The 21,452-nt window shown below is 38.7% G+C and overlaps 2 protein-coding genes across 3 annotated transcripts in view; one reads left to right on the top strand and one right to left on the bottom strand.

Annotated features, from left to right (window-relative positions):
• rgs7 (regulator of G protein signaling 7) overlaps window positions 1–11,346 on the bottom strand; it is a 60,129-nt gene extending 48,783 nt beyond the window's left edge. For both annotated transcript variants that reach the window (XM_005808820.2, XM_023327488.1), the window contains exons 1-2: window positions 11,117–11,346; window positions 8,984–9,102 (exon numbers count right to left, since the gene is read on the bottom strand). In XM_005808820.2, the coding sequence (XP_005808877.1) occupies window positions 8,984–9,061 (78 nt within the window). In that variant the 5' untranslated portion in view covers window positions 9,062–9,102; window positions 11,117–11,346. The remainder of the gene's footprint in view (window positions 1–8,983; window positions 9,103–11,116) is intronic.
• Window positions 11,347–16,017: 4,671 nt separating this feature from the next.
• Window positions 16,018–20,579, top strand: LOC102234039 (ubiquitin-conjugating enzyme E2 D2-like). The gene is made up of 7 exons (XM_005808819.3): window positions 16,018–16,176; window positions 16,715–16,778; window positions 16,945–16,976; window positions 17,205–17,282; window positions 17,434–17,539; window positions 20,077–20,170; window positions 20,246–20,579. Exons 1-7 carry the CDS (start codon window positions 16,153–16,155, stop codon window positions 20,289–20,291), a joined length of 444 nt encoding a protein of 147 aa, XP_005808876.1. The 5' UTR covers window positions 16,018–16,152; the 3' UTR covers window positions 20,292–20,579.
• The last annotated feature ends 873 nt before the right edge of the window (window positions 20,580–21,452 follow it).

The following is a 21,452-nucleotide window of genomic DNA, read 5'->3' as shown; positions in this document are numbered from 1 at the left end:
ATAGGGGCCTGTAAATCCCCCAAAAGCTCTTTAGAGAACGCAAGGAAAAGGGTAGAATAAGTCAGGATTCCTACTGCGCGGTAGACTAGAGCACGTACACGAGACCGAGAGTCAACGTCGGGCCGGAGTTTAGTTTCCTGCCAATGAGGATCGCCATACGTCCTGCTCCAACGGCTGGTAGCGACCGACAGAAAGGGATTACCGAGACGCTTTTAGGTAATCGGCCACATAACAGGGAAGTTAGATCTTCGTGAGCCATATTGCCAGCGACGGTCCGGCTTGGTGGTAAGCAGTCGGATTATCGGGGAACGGGAGGCTTGTTTTAAACGAGCGAGCTTTGTGGTCGGCTACGACTAGCTCCAGCGGTAATTACTGACCATTCATTTACCAGAAGAACGTTGGCTGGTTTTATCCCGTCGCGTGAATCGAACTGACGACTGTACAGATGACGCTGACCACCTAGCGCGCATGGCTGCGTACCAACTGTGTGTATGCCTCCTTGATATGGGTCGGAACCAATGGATGACGAGGAAAGAAAGCTGTCAGAGCGAGCGGCGTTGTGAACTATGAATCACTTGAGAGAGGACTCGTGAAGTTTGTATCGCTGTGCAGGTGAAGCTAACTGTTCGAGGGTGGAGGTTAAGATTGACGACTGGAAAGTACGCAGATGAGATCCGGTCTGGCTGCGATGAAGCTGCAAAATTAGAGAGCCTACGAGCGGCTTCTGATGATCAGACTACTCGGGGTGCGACATTGGCCCGACTGGGGGGGAAGGAGAACCATCCTCCCCACATTGTGCACCAGGAGCGGCCCCGTGATTGATGGTGCTGCTAAGGTGTGTGTGCGTGACTGTTTCTCCCCGTGTATGTCGGCTGCCTGGGTGGCTTGTGTTCCTGATTGCTCAACTGAGATCGTCAAGTCATCTACGGTCAATGGCTGGGATTGCGGTTGTTGTGGATGCTGGACCTACTAATGAAGCCATTCGTGTGTTCCTGCAGCATTGTTACGTTTCCACCTGGTTCACCAGATGATAAGCGCGGATCTAGGTAGGCTGCGTCTCTGCTCTCGGGTAATCTACCTGCTGGGTCCACAGTTAAGGTATTTTCTCTTTCAGACACCTGATGACTGCACCATTTTGGAGCTGCAGCGCTCGGACGCTCTGCCATCTGTGTGGATGGGCTGCTTGCATGGATCTGGAGTAGAAGGGGCAGCACGGCTTTTTTTTTTTTTTTTTTTTTTTTTTAACAGAAAGAGAAATTGTAAATAAAAGATTGCCCATAACTCCGTTTGTTTTCAGGTGCGTTTTATATGGAACTTTAGGCGGATCCCCTCTACTAGTCATGAAAAGCTTAAAGAAAATGGTGCTGCGATTAGGAGACCAGCGGCAGCTGGGGCGGAGGCCAGAATGAGCTGAAATGCAAACTGGAACTACTGACAGAATTTGGAGCGATCTTAGCAACAGAGGGAAGAGAGGGCTACGGCGGCCTGAGCGGGGAACTAACGGAACGAGCTAGTCGCGACCCTGGAAATGCCAAGACTGACCGGCGATAGGAGGCGTGGTAAACATGAGTTAAAGGCGCTGGTACGCTGACAGAGACGTAAAGCGAAGGGAGAATGAACGAGTCAGGAGCAGGTACGTCTTACCTAGACGACGCCCAATGGGCGCAGATGAAGCTGTGGGTTGATGAGGCTGACAAGCCAGCTGCGAGCCGAGATAGGTGGAGGTGGGCGTAGTGGTCTGATGCGACGTCCTCTCGGAGGTGAACTGGGAGAGACGATCGGGCAACGGATCGAGTCCATGGTGGGACGAGCAGGAAGAGCCGACGTGCGTCGGTGCAGCCACGGCGGATCGTGGAGACAACCAGCGCTTGCTGCGGGGGACAGCGCCAATGAGCCGCAGCAGCCTATGGTGAGCCGGAGCGGGGAACCGGGCAGATAGCGGAGGACTGCGACGTCAACGAGGGGAGGACGGAAAATTCCGCTCGTCGTCGCCGATGGAGGCCGAAGGAAGGCGTGATGAGGGCGGTTAGATTGGTGAGGAGTAGCGGGGAGTCGACAGGAGCGCAGCCGGTCGGTGAGGGATACTGCCTGGATCTGGGCGGACGGAAGGCAGCTGAAACTTGTTGACTGAATGTCGGAGAGGTAGGAGAAGCGTCCACGTAGGTTCGAAGCACGGCTGACGAGCAGGAAGACCCCAGGGTAGCTTGGACTTTTGAAGGCGTCTTTGGACGACGATTGGCTGGAGCGGCGTGAAGCTCCGGTCCGGATTGGCTGCGGTCGGGCGTAGTGATTAGATGATGTGGTGAAGCTGGTCGAGTCTCCCAGTTTGAATTTTCGCCAAGGCTCCATATCTGTGAAACAGTTATCTAAATAACTATTGGCAGACAGAAATAATTAGAACAATGATCATGTTTTTATTAATTTATTACATTAAAGGCAGTTTTTTGAACAGAGGACGGTCTGAAAGCAGAGGTACACAGCTGGATTTTTTCATAGCCTCTGCACAGAAAATGAAATATTGAAAATGATGCAACATTAACAGTACAACCATAACGTGTTGCATTTTATTTGTTCATGTAAAGTGGAAGCAATGGCATGACTACACAACATGCTGATGATTTGAGGCATATTTCCCTTGGGGACTGGTTAATTTTACACCAATTATTGCAAAGGAGTGAAACAAAAAGTCACAATAATGAGATGAGTAAGGCTGTGTATTTTGTTAACATCAAGCCTAAAAAAAAACATTTTTCATTTATTTCATTATTTAACAAGGTTAATTGTCCAGCACAAGTATTATCTACTCCTTCAGGCATAGTTATTAGCTGAACAATAAAACAGACAGCAAGTTCTTTAAAAATGCTATCCATTAGTGTATTTTCTCACAATGCTATAAAACACAGAAGGGTATTGAAATAGGAGTTTCCAAAGCATTTCACAAAATACAATGCATTTAAACAAAGGCTACAGAGAAATACTCGATTATGCTTTGTGTGTATCTGGGTCACTGGCTTCACAAGATGCACAGGAATCAACCTGAAAAACTCCCGTTTGTGAAACGCATAGAAGACGAGCAACTTTTGACAGATTTCAACAGATTCTGGAACAAGGAAAATAGATATATCCAACATAGAAGTTATTTATGCCACATATTTGGAATAAGTTTCAACATATAATTCTTGAGACATGTCTTTCTTCAAATTATTAATGGCATTCTTAAAGCTACTCTGAAGACAATATAATTGTTTTGTTTTGAACTTATATTGAACTGTGTTTGCCTTTTGTTGGTATGGTTTTCAAAAATAAAATATTAAAGTTTTTTTTATTAAATTATGTAATAGATATTTTTCTCTTTTTTTCCATTTAACTTTTCAGCTTATGTTTTTAACTCAAAGGAGTTATAGATGATGCAAGACACTACTCAACTGTGTCTACTAACTACAAAATTAAAAACTTATAATACGCTGTGTTTTTACTGGGAGAAAATAGAGCAAGACTAATAAATACGGCACGTGCAGGATTAATGGCTCTGGACAAATATAGAATCCAAACTGGCAGCTGGAGGACCAATTACTGGATACCCTACGGCAGCTCAGATGTAAGTAAGAATGGGCTGATGTCTCAGCTGTCAGTTAGCAAGCCACCGAGGATGATCAAATTCTAATTTACTGCAAAAAATACGCCAAACCTAATAATCTATTCTGTTTTGTTTTGAGTCTTTGGATAATGCTTTTCCCAAGAGCTAAAATTAACTTTTTGTGTAAGCAGCGTCGATTGACGTTAACTTATATCAGAAAAACTGTTGGCTGAAATGTTGTTAAAAGTATTGTATGACATTTCTAGTAATAGCAACATTTGACAATAAATAGCTGAATAATAGATTTTAGAAGATTTAACATCCAGAATCATCTCAGGTTTTTACTTTTGCAACCAAAACTGACAAGCCAAAAAAACCAGGCAGGTACTCTGCAATAAGAATCTGATAATTAGAACGTTACAAACTTCCTGTACTTGATTACAAATGCACACGTGTGCTCACACAGACACATACATGCAAAGACACAAACATAATCACAGACGCACGCACAAAGTGAGAGAAGATGTTCCTGCTCCATGCTGAGTGGCTGTGAACCAAAGCTGTTTTAGGCTTGCATAAAAAATTCACAACTCTCTCTTAGCAACATTCGCCCTACATACAGCACTCACACACATTGCAGCGTTATTTATGGTGCTCGCATAAAACGGCCCATAAAGAGCACAACTTGGCATGACTTAACATTAAAAGAGGCGTTAAATTGTAAATAATGGGGAACAGCATCATATATTCAGGTATTAAATCCAGTCAATGCAAACTATTTTGGCATTTTTTTCTTCTAAAAATTAGGGGGACTTCAAGTTTATCGTTTCACTTAACACTGTTGAGCCATTAATTTTTCAGAATTGCCAGTCCTTCAAAGACAGATTCATCTCAAAGCCGTATTTGTTTATTTATCTGTACCACTTGTTTTTTTCAGACTGCTTATGTGCATTCAAGCAATTCTCATTTGTCCTCGATGCATACTGGCATCTGTGCACTCATCTCCTCTGCAAGCAGGTCAACATCCAAGCACACACACACACACACACACACACACACACACACGCCCACCCCCACATATCAATGTTCATTAGACATTAATGACAGGAGTAGAGGAATGGACAAAGCAGGGAGAGAAAGAAAGACTGAGAAAGTGAACGGATATAGTTATGCTCCCTGTGGAAAGACTATCAAACCACTATCTGCTGTCCTCGACCATAAAGCTCCCTCTGCTCGTATTACATAACACATCCGCTACTATGCTGTATTCACACATCACCAGATACATAGTAGATGTGGCTCGTTGCTCTCTATCAATGTTTCTTGCAGCATTTTCAGTGCGTACTTATGATATTGATGTGCTGGAGGTCTGAGCAGCAAAACAGGACCCTGGAAGTGTGTTTCCCACTTGAGAATTCACCTCATCTCATTGTGGGTTGCATCACCTCTGCCAAGCTATCTCCATCTGAAAAGTCTTCAGAGCACCTGTTCATCTTGGCAGCATCCGCGTGTCTGCAGAGAGTGTTCTCTCCAATTGCAGTTTCAGTTAAGCCCACTCCAGTATTATGATTGTGTGCTTAATGTCTTTCAGTCTGTTGTGTCGGGTGGGACACCGAGCGGTGGCCATTTGTATGCATGCGTTAAGGAGGACAACAGACTTACAGTGAATGGATTGTTTTAAAACAATTATTGTTCCCCCAAACTTGTACAAAAAAAGATAAAAATGCAACAGTTGAATCCGTCACTATTATTATGTAGTTTTGCAATCGGTTGAGATAATTGTGACAATTTTTATGTCAATATAATTGCCTTCAGTCACTTGCAGCAAAAGAACATAGTGCAACTAAAGTTGACAGCGTTAACTTGATGACTTGACAGATGGAGGTTTCAGCTTAACTGGTGTTGCACCAGGCATAACACAGAGACTTTCAAAAGAAATCACACCCCTAGAATTTATTAATTTTCAGTCTAGTTACAGCAGCAAACTTTAATGCATTTTATTGGCATTTTATGTAATAAAAATTTGGATGCGGGCTTATTTTTAGCCCTCTTTAATCTAAAGTACCTAAATAAAATGCAGTGCACTTTACTGCCTTCAGATGTCATCAAATTATTAAGTAGATTACCTCTAAAAAGCGTGGAATGCACATGCATTCAGCCCTCTCTGAGTTTAACTTTGTAGGACCAGCAAAGCTTTCGGGATATCGGGGACCATCATCCAGTGACTGAAATTTTTCCCCATTCTTCTTTGCAGTATGGCTTAAGCTCAGTTAAAATGGATGTAGAGCATCAAGAAATGGCCATTTTCAAGTCTTGCTTAAAAGTCACAGTCGGTTTTAGTGTAAGAACTTCAATTGGGGCCATTCCAGCACATGAATATGCTTTGATATACACTTCTGCACAATATGTCAAATAGCAAATGTCATCACAGCATAAGTTTGACATTTTACAAAAACAAAGGAATGCATTAATGAAATATTTGGTAGGTTATTAAAATTTCAGTGTCATGCGTGTATGCTCTGAATTACCATGGACAAATCCAGTCAGTTGGATGGACTTTCACGGCCCACGTCTAATGCCCAGTTTAGTGACAGTGATGGTAGAGCTCTTGAACACTGGTGGCATTGGGATAATACTGCATTATTCAGTGATAGCATTACAATTACATGTTTTTTAATATTGAGAAACCATAATAATAATAAAAAAATAAATCTATTTTAAGATTAGGCTTGTAGTCTTACTGGGTGGTGAACCTCCAGCCTCTAAAGCCTCAAGTCTTTAGAGGCATCTAAAAGGTTTTCTTACTGGATTACCCTGTGTTTTGCTCCGTTTATCTTCCTATCAACACTGACCAGCTTTCCTGTTGCTGCTGAGAAAAAAAAGTCTTCCCCATAGCAGGATTCTTGGAGCAGATGGTGTGCTCAGTGTGATCTGCAGTGTTATTTTTCTGCCACGCAAAACATTCGGATTGGTTACATAGTTACATGTTAGTCATGTGTGACCAGAACACCTTCTTCCACATGTTTGTCATCATCTCTACATGTGACCTGAACAACAGAATATTTTAAGGGAAAAAAAAGGCTTTCTTTTACCAACCACTTTCTGTCACTCTTCCTTAAAGGACAAATTTGTGCCGTGATTAATTACTGGTTGTCTTATCAACAGATTCTTTCACCTTAGCTGCAGGTCCTCCAGAGATGCCACGGACTTCTTCCTAGATGTCATCTCTCTGCTGTTGTTCGTGATGCTGTTTGTTTACTCATGTTCACTAAAAACCTCTGAGGTCTTAGTTGGAAAAATATGGAGATTAAATTATACGCTGCGAAACTGTTTTCTAATCAGGTGACTTCTGAAGTTAACTGGTCGCAATAGGTTTTATTTAGGGATATCAGATTAGACAGTTGCTGACTATCTGACTATATATATATATATATATATATATATATATAGTACATATATATAAATATATATATACTATAGTTTCTGCTCTATTTTGTCAGTCTGAAAAAATTTTAGATTTTTTTTAATTTAATATTTTGCAAAACTATAATTAAAAAAATAATATAAAATTCAATAGCAGTCTTATTATACAGGGTTAGCCTCAATTTTGCTTCTTTGTACATGTAATTCCATAGACTCAACTGCACAATTAAAATAAGGCAGATCAATAGGTAGACAAAATAAGAAACATAACATGTAACTATATATTTGGACCTCAAGTCGATATTCTTTCAGGATGCAGTCAGAGCCTCATGACTTTGTATATTTTAGTAGTGTGTACTGTTAGGCTAAAGCAAATTGTAACAGTCTTCCGATAGAGGCTTTACTGACTAAACTAATTCCATCAAACCAGTCTCCTCAAATCTAGCTTCTGAAACTTTTGACCTCTAAAACAGCAAGTGTTGCTATTGAGACAAACACAGCAACACTTCTTGTCCCACACTGGCATAGAGATTGCTTAACGCAGTGTGAGTGCCATAAAAAACAAAAAGCCTGTCAGTCTATATTATCATGCTAAGTGCATCCTCTTTCCATTGTGTGGGAGCATTTTTGGATGAGAAAATAGAAAGAAAGAAATCCAATCATTGCTTGAGTCACCCACAAGTAAAGGGACCAAATGATCACCACATTGGACCATCTAAAAGTGAAGTAAAACAGGCAATTACAGTATATCTTCATACACAACCACTCCTGCTAGTATTCAATACATTCACAGGTCGCCATCAGCTCTAATCCATTGGCATTGGCTTTTATTTGCCAATACACAGCATGGTTTACATTAGGAGATAAGGAAAAAAAATTCCAACCATCACACAAAGGCAGTGCCACTAGGGAACTAAAACCCCTCCCGGTTAAAGCAAAAGCAATTTTCTAAATGGCTTATTTGTAGGTTAATCTTAAATCTAGCTTTACAGCTTTTGTACAGCAGGGAGAAAAATTGCAAACATGCAAACGCCTTCAAGAAGTAGTGTAAATAATCTCCTAAATATATATAAATAAAGCAACTACATTTGGCTGTCATGGTTTGAGTAAACAAATGTTATCTTCCATGCAGATTAAAATCTCATTAATTTGCTCAATGTTGGAGCAGTGCCAGATTAAGGTGTCTCAGCAGTGCGGCCATTTCACTCTCTCTGCTACTTTTAATTACCTAATGTAGCAACATATTTAACAGTGAAGAAATACATGACTTTCAGTGTAATAAGAAATGTTTTAATTCCCTTTGACTTCCTTTATGTTCTCTTAATGTCAGCATAACAAGGGGAAAAGACATTGTCCAATAATATCCAATGATTCTGATATATAGGCAACTGCTGGCAATATAATACATGCAGATTCAGTTTTTTTTTTTATTTTAGAAATATAGCAGACTACTTAGGGCACCAGTCTGTCTAGGGGGGAGGCTCTGTGAGTGAACCCCTCCTTGTAAAGAGCGGCAGCACTGTAATGATATAGAGTACATTTCACTGCTGGCAAATGATGCCCAATTCGAAGTCTGACTTGAGATTCCACATTCATGCTTAATTAAAGGGTGAATTCACTGTTTTTAAGAAATCTGGACTGAATGTTATCAAAAACTATAACTGGCCAAACTGAACTAGAGTTTTCTACTGTGCACAGAGATTCTTCAACATACATTTCAAACAAAATTTAAGATGTATGAAACCTTTACTTCATTAGCTAACTCGCAAAAAAAAATCACAATGAGACAACTCTACATTGAGACAAGTATGTTATATATTTCTGGATTTCCATATTCACACAACTACGACAACATCTCCTATGTCTTATGTTCTGACACAAGTATCTGCAGTTTCTATGCCACATCTCATTATCAAGCAAAATTGATTCCAGAGAGTCATGCATGCTCACACAAGAGTGAGCTAAAAATAGCGCCAGTCTTACCTTTCTGTACACTATCATGTTGGGGGATTCATCCGCCACCCCGTTGGTCCCCTGCCCGCTGATGTTGGTCTGTGCCATGATCCTTTGAGTAAATCTGCCACGGGAAATGTCAGGAGCTCCTGTTGTAGGCAGAGAGGGATATTTTGGCCCATCAGAGAAACAATGCAGCAGCAGCCGACCAAACGTGACTCGTGCTTACCTTTGGCAAGACGGGAATCATAAACAATGCTAGTGGGCTGGATCATGTTTCAACACATTTGACATTTTAACATGAATTGTGAAGGTGAAGACCCTCAAACATTGGCAACTCGTATAGTTCTAGGCACTGGCTGATATGAGATGGGATAACCGGAGGTAAAAATGCCCCAATTTCACGGTGTTTGCACAAAATCACATAGCATGATAAGAACTTGTATTTAAAACAGCAAAGCATTCCATCTTTTTACAGTTGCTAAAATAAAATAAAAAAGCCCAGTTTGTAGAATCAATATGTTCTTTGGAAGAAGTAAACACAAGAATAGCGAGCTAATATTAAGGATGTACCAATCCACTTTTTTCACTTTTGATACTGATACATATATCTGAGGTTCAGCATCGGCAAAAACAGATAAAGAAAGAAAGAAAAAGGAAACACAATAATGTATTAAATGACAAATTTATTTTATAACTGCACCATTAGAGCACTCTTAAATATACCAACAGCTTCACATGCTTTAGGTCAAAAATTTAAAAACAACACAACTTTAATTTGTTCAGCCAGTGCAATTTGTCAAAATGTGTTAGCAGCGAGTGTCAAAACAAATTATAAAGCAACTCAAAAACAATAGGCTGACTACTTTGGTCAAAAAATTAACAGCAACAATCCTTTTTTTTAATGATTCAGAAAGTGCAATTAGTTATTCTAAACATAATGTAAAATAAATAGCATGACCTGTCTCAGAGCACAAAGAATAAAAATAGACTGAATAGATCTGTCCTCATTTATCGGACGCATTATCACGATAGCTGATCTATCTTTTTTTTTTTTTAGCGGGACTGATCCAGATATAAATATTGGATCGGTACATCTCTAGCTAATATGAACCGGTTAATTAGTTGTGTTATCTGCTCGGGTAGCCAGTCTACAGTTTGTTGCAAATTTTGCTCTTACTTAGCTAAATGATGTTTAACCCCAACTCAGCAAAGGGGTCCATTTTACTCATTTAGTGTTAGGGAAATGTGCAGGAGCCTTAGCAAGATGAACAGCAGTGCAGAACAACAGGTGGGGAAGGGGCAGCAGTGCATTACTTCATACATATGAGTACATTACTCTGGGACTTTTTCCAGTATCTCTTGCAAAGGACATGAAGTTACAAAGATATGGAAATTATGAATTCAAGACAATAAAAAAAAAACATGATATATCTTATAAATACAGGAAACTGACAATGCTTCAATGACACTGTTTCAGAAAATGTGTCAAAAATGATTTTATACAAAGCCCTGCTTGGTAAATAGAGACAGTGGTTAAAGTTATCTGTGGGCAGGACAAAAGTTCACCCTAAAATTATTGTTGTATGGGCCACTGTTTCATATGGACTCGTTTTCTGCATTAGTCTGAAACAGAAACATTGTAATTGTAATTAGAGATTGCATTGATTGGATGTTTGCAATGGAAAGATGAGGAAAGATAAGGTGAGACAAAGACCTTAACAACAGTAAAACACACCGTCCCTAGAGGAGGTATCATACTCTACGGCGCAGCTTGGAAACATCCATTGGAGTGGGTCAGCCATTGTCAAAATGAGTAAGACTTTGCAAAATCATCTGCAGCGTTGTTATTCTGCCCTCCCATTGACACGCTCGCGGCATCCTTGTGGAGTCTGCAGAAAGAGCCACCTTATAACATTCAAAGAGCGAAGTCATGCGACCTGCCTTTTTACCGTGAGGCCATAGAGTGGTGCCGTATTGGGCTTTTACTACAAAGTGTCGATGCCCTTTCAGCACTACGGACAGCAACCGTAAAATAAAATCCGCGTCCCGTTATTATCCGCTCCCCTTCGACCAACGCGCGAATACAGTTGGAACCACGATCACCGAAGGAGAAGAGACAGAAAGAGAGGACAAGAGGGGAGAGAAGAGGGAGAGGCTTACCTGAAAAACAAGCCGCCCGCTTTAGGACGCCTGAATCCCGGCAGGGTTGGAAGCCTGGTCCTTCAAGTTCAGTGTGTCAACTGGCGGACATAGGAATGTGAGGGGTGTGCATTGGCAGTGGGAAGAAGCAAACATTCGGCGGACGCTCGGTGTGTGGTTCAGTTCAGGCTCGGGCTCTGCTCTCGTCCCCTCGAAACGATGCTCAGAAGAGCGGGCGCGTCGCCGCGGAGCGCCGCGAGCGCGCATCGATCTGTGTGACCAATGGTGTGTGAGGAATAAATTACAACCTGTTTTGGAGGCGTGGGGCTATTTTTCTGGCACAAAATGTGACTGTTATTAACTGCGGTGATAGCTCTGACAGTCAAAGGTCCTTTAGCGATAGAAATAGACTACTTACAACATGTTAAAGGAGACTAAAAGGGTTCATGGAAACTATAGTGGAGCTGCAGCAATTTACGTCCCAGCTGGTAGTGATAGTAGTCGGCTAGTCCACAAAGCCGACCTTTATTTAAGGTGGTAAGAAGAAGGGCATTCAAAAATTCAGTTTAAGGTTTGCATAAAGCCATGTAGAGGAAGATGGTGCACAGGAATATGTGAAACTGAGACTTAATTTTTGGTCTTTGCATTGTCATTGAATCACCTTCATCCCACCACTAAGCATGGCGGTGGCAGGACCATGCTGTGGGAATGTCTTTTAACAGTATGGAGAAAGAAGCATGTCATATTTTATAGATAGCTGAAAGTAGGTAGATAGATACAGGGCAGGCCTAGACAAAGTCAGACTGCAAAAGTCTTGAGTTTTTTCCTTCCAGCAGGACAACAAATGTTAAAATGGAATGCTTTAGATCAAACTTATACATGTGCTAAATTGGCTCAGGTAAATCCAAACTGTATGTACAACTGACAAAAAGCATAATGAAAATTTGCAGATGTCTTAGGTTTTTACCCATTTTTTCTAAAATAACCAAGGTCTTCAAATATGGAAAGCTGATAGTTTAATGTTAGTTTAGGTCTGCCAACTTGTGGGATTTTTAGTATTCTTTTTAGATTCAAGTGAAGAAATTGCAGGCTGCTAACAACAGACTCTAAAGATCCAATTTAAAATAGATTCTTTGCTAAGCTGTCTGTTGTCTGTGTGTGGACAAAACACTGCTGCAAAATCAATGATTTGATGTTGGCTGGGTTTTCTTAGAGGGAAATGTTTGTTTCCCCTCAACTGGTTAAAAAACAAAAGAAAGAAAGACAACAGAACCTCACTGCACTATGTCATAGGATCAAACTGAAAAGTGTGCAATTGAATTTTATTCTGTCTGTCTGTGTCATTAATTCAATGCATAATTTGGACTGTTTTGTTTTGCAAAGTGCCTTAAGATGACATTTATCGTGAATTGGTGCTGAATAAAGAAATTGAATTTAACTGACTTATGAAGGTAGGAGGGTTTTTTTTTTCATTAAATGTTTGCAGACAAGATTATTAAAATATTATGGAACCAATATAATTTTTCTGATAATATTATCATGGTGAGTTGTTTTCAGGACCTAAAACCTAGGAAAGATAAATTGCAAATTTTAAATGTACAAGGATTAAAAACTCAGTTAAGACAAAATAAAAAGATGCATGGTGGCTTCACAGATATAAAATAATACTAATAACAATAAGAAGAAGACAAATAAACAAATTTCAATGCCAAAATACTTATGTGACTCTAGACTTCTATACTTTGCAGTCTTCTGATGCGATCTAGTCAGACACTGAATATAGAGTAAGAAACCATGATTAATTAGAAACATTTTTGGTATCCACTGAGATAAATGGATATAAATACTTCTTGGTTTTGTTGCTGTGTTTGGCTTTGACGTATCCAACAGATCAGCCATGAAAGGCGACAGATGTGTCCCTTCCCCCTATGTGCTGTATGTCCCTGTATTATCTAACACTGATGTCCTCTTTTACCCTTTCAAGATTCAGGTCCTTCACTCAGTTGACCAAACATGCTGTTCACTCTCCCTGAAAAATGCCCAATTATACTGTTAGCCTCAACATCATAAACATGCTGTCCTAAAATTGAAAACAGGTAAATACTGAACAACACTAAACAGTATACCGATGTTAAACTGCAAGGGTGAAAATCTCTCCTTATCTTTGCTTCAATTTGATTATTTCTACTAACGCATCAATTTGACTTCTACCTGTTTTATTCTGATCAATCACAGAAAGGCGAGATGCACAGGTTCATATTCTACAGTGGGATTTTGCTGTGTAGAACACCAATACAGGCAGGAGGCAGGCAGGTTCATGGTGAAAGCAAAGAACTCTAAAGTATTAGAGCAGAATATAAACTGAATGTGAAGAAGAATGCATAAGAGCAACAACTGTTGTCCAATTCAAAAACAGTAAGGACAATTAAGCACTAAGCAAGAGTCACACGGGGGGATCTGAAAAGGGCAAAATGAACCTGGAGGAGTTTTACAGGATTAAAACAGAAGACTGAGTAAATGACAATTGAAAGGTTCTGGGGGAGCAGAAAATGAGGGAGTTGGGTGGAAAAACTGTTAATCACAAGCAATAGGCAATGATCAAAACAAAGCAGAAACAACAACTTGAACAAGAACCCGAACCTATGCATAAACTCCCCCCACAAAATACAGAACAAAACCACAACATTAAGACAAAGTCTCTCAACGCCAGCTTCATGCATCTATTCAGTGCTTTCCGATGAAAGAGTCAAAAGCAATCAGGACCCAAACTGGTGGGGGAATGAAAGTATGCAAAAGAGCTAAGGAAGGTGACTGGGATACAGTTTATGCAGAAAGCCTGGAAGCCAAAGAGGTACAGAGTTAACTAAGAGGCATCTATGGTCACCAATAGGGCTAGGATAGAATAGAATAGAATAGAATAGAATAGAATAGAATAGAATAGAATAGAATAGAATAGAATAGAATAGAATAGAATAGAATAGAATAGCTGAATATAACTTTGGGTAAATTCAGATAACGGCAACAGCAGGGCTTGCAGGGTCACAAAATTTTTTTTTTAAATTTTAACATTTACGACGTCCGATTTACGGACGGTCCAGTGGCTGTCAAAAAGACTCTGAAGGACAGTATTAAGGCCAGCAGTGGAGGTGGCCAGATCCAGAGAAGGTCCAGCTTTAAAGCTTCAAGAACCAGTGTCATGCAACTTTTGGGTGTGTCCCTGGAATCAAAAGGTTGATTCCAGTCAAGTTCTCCATAGTCCTGCTATTGACCTCGTTATTTGACTCAGGTGTCAAATGATGACACCTGAGTCAGACACTTATACATGCGGAAACACATCTATAAGTACAGAACACTGGCCTCCAAGGCTTGGATTTTAAGATCCATATTCTCCACAAGGTAATCTAAAAGCTGTGCAAAGTAATAAAGAAATTCATGAACAGATGTTACATGAATAACAATGAATTTATGGAAGACACTGCACAAGAATAGTTAGCAAATTGTCAAAATAAAATGCATAAAATAAAAGGGGAACTACAACTCAAAAGAGAAATAATACAGAAAACAACCACAATGTTGACAAGAAGTCCTTTAACACATGTAACAGGGTTTCATTGTATTTTTCTTGGATAAAGTATTTTTAAATGGATCTGCAGCAAACCTCAACTATTTTTTAGTTAAAAAGAAAACTTGAACTGTCTGTATTTTTATTTTTTAATTAATGTATCAGATTTTTTTTGTCTCTTTTCAACAATAAAACTGGATCTCTAGCATGTCCTTACATTAATGTCAATACTGAAATAATCACTCATTGTCTGTAACGGGTAACAATTACTAATTCTTGTGTATCAAATCAGATGTAGAGAAATTCAAAAGTCAATCATTTGAATTTCTCTCTTAGACCGCAACCCACTTCCTCCATTATTATTATTATTAGTAGTAGTATTATAGTCACAGTTCTGCTTACAGACTGTTAAGCTAAATCCTTCTTTAGTTTTTCCTGCAGATCATTTGGTCATAACAAAGCCTTTTAAGATGTTGCCATACGGTTTTTGCTTACATCTTATTTCTTGCTTCCAGTTAGTTGAAGAGTGCTGGCATCAGCTTATACGTCGTATCTCTCAGTGGCTCGCAGCCAAAATAAATATTTAATCTGCTTGATAAAGACATAAATGCGCTGCATTCATTGGGTCTTCAGGAGGCAGTCAGCTGAAAAGGCCTGGAGTCAAAACCCTGTTTGAGTTGAGTGTCAAGTTAAACACGTGATGAGCCAACTGCTGATGAGTGGGGAAAAAACACTCAAACTCTATTCTTTTCATCAAAACACATTCATTTGTGGTCCGTTTCTGCCCTGCCTTGAGTTTTGTCTTTATTTTTATTTGTTTATCTTACAAATGGCATGTTTATATTGTTGTATAGTCTGTGCCATTACACCGTATGTTACATTAATTTTTGATAATATTGTTTTCTGAAAAACAATATAATGATGTGCACATTTGCAACTGTATGCACAGCCATTTGTCATTTCATAGCAGTTGCAAGCAAATACTAATCCAAACAACCTTTAATTTAAGGCATACTTTAACAGCATAGACTTGTACTTGGTACCTTTAATTTTCTTTGGTAATAACAACCTATTTTTGAATTGGAACTGAGCAAAATAGAATTTTTTGTTCTATTTTGAGGAACTGAAAAGATGTATTTTTGCTTTAGTAGAGTGGAAGCAATGTGCATTCTCCCAAATAAGGTTTTAATTAAATATTGTTGAGAGTACTATAGCAATACTGCGTTTTCCTAAGCTTTCAGTAGTTCGTCTTAACGATAATTTTGGCGACGATTATTGAAGCGGGCTGTTGCGTTTTTAAAAAAAACTGGGTCAAAGACTCCATTTCCCACAATCCAGCTGCCCATTCTTCGTCGTCGAACAAAAACGCGGAAACAAAAGAACTAATCAGTTTTTCAAAACAAGCAACGAGTCGGCATAAAGTGAGCCTTGTCGTGGGTGACAGCTGTCAGAGTTTAGACCGTAGCTTCTCATAACCCACTCACAAAGACTTAGCATGGCTTTGAAGAGAATACAGAAGGTGAGAACGGTCGTCTTTTCTTAATTTGTTTAACGTGCCCGACAGGATGAAGCTATGCGGCGGAAACGCCTTTGTAATGTTAGCCATCTGTTTGTTAGCCGTTTCTGGTGGCTGTTTGTTGTAACTCTCATTTTCTCGGTTTTGTGCAGTTAGCAGGCTGCTTCAGCAATCAGCTTTTGAGTCAATCGAACTTTTGATTAATTTGTGTATTTAAAAAAAAAATCGTATTTCCTGCTGATGTCGCTGAATTGCGGAGTGTGGTGGACCGACATGAGGACACAAGCCATTTATTGGACTTGTAAAAAGGTTCACATTTGTGCATGTGATGGTTGTACGCAGAAGCTTATTATGCTATCAGCAAGCGGCATTATGAAAGCATTAATGACAACACATTTTGGGTTGTTTTTTTTTATAGCCTAGTATAGTTTCTTGTATGCTTGTTTGCTAACACTAGTTGACACCTAAGTGAAAGTAAATGTGTGTAAGCATTGATATTGTTAAGGTGTGCAAAATAGTAAAGCTTTTGTTTTCTTTTCAGGAGCTAAATGACTTGCAGAGAGACCCTCCAGCTTCATGTTCTGCTGGACCTGTAGGAGAAGACAGTAAGTGTGAGGATCTGCATCTGTTAACATCTTTAGAAACCATCTGTTCTTTTCTCCATGTTTTTAATCCTTGAATTAGTGCTGTATCTTTGAGGCTGAGTTGTGACTCAGATGTTATGTGTGTTAATCGCGTAACCTGATGTTTGTTTATCTTTGCTTCCTTAAGTGTTTCACTGGCAAGCCACCATCACAGGACCGGTAAGCTGTTTCTGTTGGATTCTGGATTTGCTTGCAGCATTTTTAAAAACCAAATTGCTTCTAGATCTTTAGACAATAGTGTTTTATGTTGACTTTACAGCTCTTTCTGTTGTGTATGGAGAACACAGACTAGCATACTCTACCGTAATGTTATTCACTGAAGCCCATGACGCTGTTGAGCCACAAATATTGGACATGCTTTGGCAATAATCTGCTCTTGTGTTTCAGAATGACAGCCCTTATCACGGAGGAGTTTTTTTCCTTTCTGTCCATTTTCCCACTGACTATCCCTTTAAACCACCAAAGGTAACAATAGAAATGTATTTTAAACCATTATTTTTGTTGTCAAATATTAACTTGCTACATAAAAACATCAACTACAGTCTCGTATACCTGGACTTCAACCATGTTGTAAAAAAGAGCTTTTTCTTTTTTTGGGCTTTGTTTTTCTCCATAGGTCGCCTTTACTACAAAAATCTATCACCCAAACATAAACAGCAATGGCAGCATTTGCCTTGACATCTTGAGGTCTCAGTGGTCCCCTGCTCTTACGATTTCAAAAGGTAACTGTAAGTGCGGCAAGCTCTCACTAGTCTAGCCCCTTAAAGCTCTTTCATACGCGACACGTTTCTTCTAGAAAAAAGAGGTCTTGAATCCGACGGTCATCTTTCAGTCTTTACTTAACTTAAAAGAACATAAAAATAACAAACAGATTCAAAACAAATAGAAAGTGACGGTCAAAAGACTGTGTTACTCTCCAGGTGCCAGACTTCTACAAAGAGCTAGTACTTTCGTCTTGGATAAACTAATTAGTCACTAACCAATCAAAAGGCACCATGTCATAAGCTCAAACACAATACAATTAAGACGCTTATCTTTTTCAAATAACAGAGGAAATACACAAACACAAATAACATTTTGTATTAGGTTCCAAAAATGTATATATGGCTCCTACAGTAACTAACCTTCGTATTTTGCCAATTCATTACAGACTTCACTGCAACAGATGTGGGTCAAAATGATACACAACAATACAATTTTAAATGTAAATTGGTTGAAGGACAAAAATGAGGCACGTTTCATACTGATCCTGTCTCAGTTTGTACAAGACATGTAGACATTGTGTAGCTGCTTTGACAACTGATGATTTAAAGTAATTTTCTGTCATTTACTTGTTACCGTTGTTCTTTCCTTTTATATTTATTATATGGAATGTAGGGGTGGGCATTTATTGTATTATCTAGCTTTGCCTTGGGGAAAAAATGGAAAAATTAGTAATTGTGCTATCATATCAAACTGTTGGCTTACCTCAAAACTGACTGAATAATTGAATATCTGGAGAAACAGTCTGATTTTTATTTTTCATTATTTCCATGAAGTTATCAATAAAATCAGCATTTACATTTAAAAATATAATTTAATATAGTCTTTAGTGGCATAGTTGTGCTGCTTAATTTAAACATTGAAGGGAAGTACCCTTTTTCAAGTTGTGAAATGTTATTGTTAGAGCAGTATGAAGTGTTTGAGTCTTTTTATTGTCACTGTTATCATATTTGCAATAGATTTCACAAAACATTTGAAAAAAGGGTACATATATTCCTTATGTCCTTCTTGCTGAGTCATTTTGGTTTGTTCAAGGTCACAGCCTGGCCCAAAACGGGATCAGAATCAAAATCAATGGAAATAGACTGTCATATAAATTTTCAGGTATATGTGAGATTTAAGCTTTTGTGGCAATTCATCACCACAACTCATTCCAAGATAATTCGAGATAGTGTGAAATAAATGGCTCCGGTTTAATTTGCACCTTCATTTTATCCCTTTTGCTTCTATTTTGGGACCAGTAATTACCAATTTTATACAGATGTAGTCTGGCATATCCTTGCATCTCTCCTTGTATTTAACTATTTTCATAAATTATTGAGACGATTCACCATGAAAATGCTCAAGTCTCATCTTTCTCACATGCTAATTCCAGTTTATTTTATTTCTTTTTGTGCTGACACAAGTGTGGGCTTGTTGACACTTATGCCAGATTAAGATACTTATGATCGAACAGGTCATTCTAAGTGACCTGCTGCTTTTTGTTAAATATAATATAGTAATTAGCCATATAAGCACATTTTCTTGTAATATGAATTGGTTGCATGACTGACATAAAGTGAATCCAAAAAGGTGGGATGCACAGTGGCAACAGCTTAAAAGATTCAAACGGATGAAATGAACAGCACCTAAATAAATTGGTACACTATGGTTTAAACTTCTATAGCTTTCCATGTATAATGGTGTATTACCAAATGTATGCCATTTTGGTCTAAATGTGAGGGAATTAAAGGGATTTTGTGGGATGTCAATGTAATGTCTTAGAGATATTTGTGTTGCTTTTAATGTCTTATTCTGAACAGTGCACGTTCAGAGATGTTCAAGTCCATCAGGACCATTTTTCAGAGTTTCTAGAGTCTGGCAATTATTAGCCAAATCAATTAGGAATTAGGTGAAACTTGCAATTTCTTGTCTTGTTTGTTAGAAGTGCATTTTAACCTGAGAAGAATGTTATTAGGCTGTGATGTTTGAGTTGGGGTTGTGTCAGCTCTGTGCGTGAGACGCACATGTGTATTATACATGACATGTGAGAGCTGCAGCCGAATCTTTCTACATGTCCATAAAAGAGCTGTGTGGTACATGTGGTGATCAGTTTGTGTTTGCCACAGGGTAACCAGGCAAACACAGAAGTGTTTCACTTTGTCTTCCTATGCCATTAAAACAAAAGGAAGAGTTTGTCTAGAGGCATGAAATGAGGGTGTTAATTGCAAACCGACCTTGAAGACTTGGTGTGGAGTTGTTCCTTTCTCTTGAGAAGCTCTTAGCTAAAATACAGTCAGAAAGATAGAAAAGTGAGGCAGTGCGTGTCGGATATCTGTGTGGAGTGCACAAGAAGCAGGAGAAAGATGGAGCATACATACGATAAGAAAATCTCCCCTTTTTGCTCATTTGTTTTCTTTTCAATAGATAGCTCCTAAAAAGATCTAAGCAGGAAGTGTAAAGCAAATTCAAACAAAAAGGCACTACTTTTACACACATTTTTGTTCTTTTTTTAAAGTTTTGTTGTCCATCTGCTCCCTTCTTTGTGACCCAAATCCCGATGATCCGCTCGTCCCTGAGATTGCACAGATCTACAAGACAGATAGACAAAAGTAAGTATTTTTGTATTAAATTATCTGACAAATCTATTTTCTTCTTTTAATTATGTCTTTATTTGTCCTCTTAAGGTATAACAAGCTAGCTAGAGAATGGACCCAGAGGTATGCAATGTGACAGAAAAATATAAAGCAACAACTTCTGCCAGAACTTCTCAACAGATGACAGTACTGTTCAAGTGCTTTCTCCACACTGGTTGTAACTGAGGTGTTTAATATGCTTAATGCACTTTCTCTACTGAGGTTTTACTTGACTTACCCGTTTTACTATTTTGGCATTATTGGAATTATTATTCTGAATATTTTTATTTGAAGTGTTGCGGTGGAGCGACTGTATGTTTCTTTGAACAGATTTGTATTTATATTTTTCATTATCTTGAAATAAAGATATTTAGCAGAATATGAATTCCATTTACTTTTTTTTTTTTATAAAGCAACCCTCATTCAATGTGTTATAGGAGGACTATTTAACCCCGTTACTGTCTGTTTTATAGTTTACATGACCACTAGATGGCACACCTCACTTTATACTAACCAAGCCGTTTTTAATGAGGCGTTATCTGTTCCCCTCCACATGATTTGTTTCATTTAATTTTGGTCTATTTGCCAAATGCCTAATTATGTGGAATGTGGTTATTACTGTTTTGCTGGAGTGATGAAATAAAAATAGAAAGGATGTTCTATAAATTAAAATTGAATTATCTTCTGCAACAGCTGTCGCAATGTTCTTGTACAATTAGCAAATACAGATTAATGAAGATATTTCTTTTAAAATGTTCATTAGTGCTTATTTATGTGAAGGGATGCAGACATGCTTTCCCAGTTGATTGTTTTTATGTTTTACAGTTAAAGTTTTTGCAGTTTGCAAAATATTTAATTTCTATCTTGCTATACTTAAAAAATAATTTATATTTTAGCATAAATTAAACTTCATTTCAAGGAAAGACATTATGTTGCAACAAAATAGTTCAGAGTTCTAGTCATATAACATGCAGACATTATTTATGATGAGAATGCCATTTTATAGTCTGTACTTTATTCTATGCAGCTGTTTCTATTGTGTAGTAAATCTACAGTGTTTATATAAGGTGAACTGGTTTTAGCTGTTTTTATTATTTAATTCCTGCAGGATATGGAGATAAATGAAGGTTTTATGATGCAGATATAGTCTGCATTGAGCTTCATAGCCATTCTTTAACAGGCCAGTTTAGTTCACTAGATCAGATTGTGGTTATTTGCTAGGAGGAAACCATTTTAGGTGATTTATTATGGCAAAAGA

This window comes from Xiphophorus maculatus, chromosome 22 (genome assembly GCF_002775205.1).
Source record: "Xiphophorus maculatus strain JP 163 A chromosome 22, X_maculatus-5.0-male, whole genome shotgun sequence".
In the NCBI taxonomy this organism is placed as follows: Eukaryota; Metazoa; Chordata; class Actinopteri; order Cyprinodontiformes; family Poeciliidae; genus Xiphophorus; species Xiphophorus maculatus.
The sequence above is the reverse complement of the archived record's forward strand: the minus strand, read 5'-3'. Positions and strand labels throughout refer to the sequence as shown.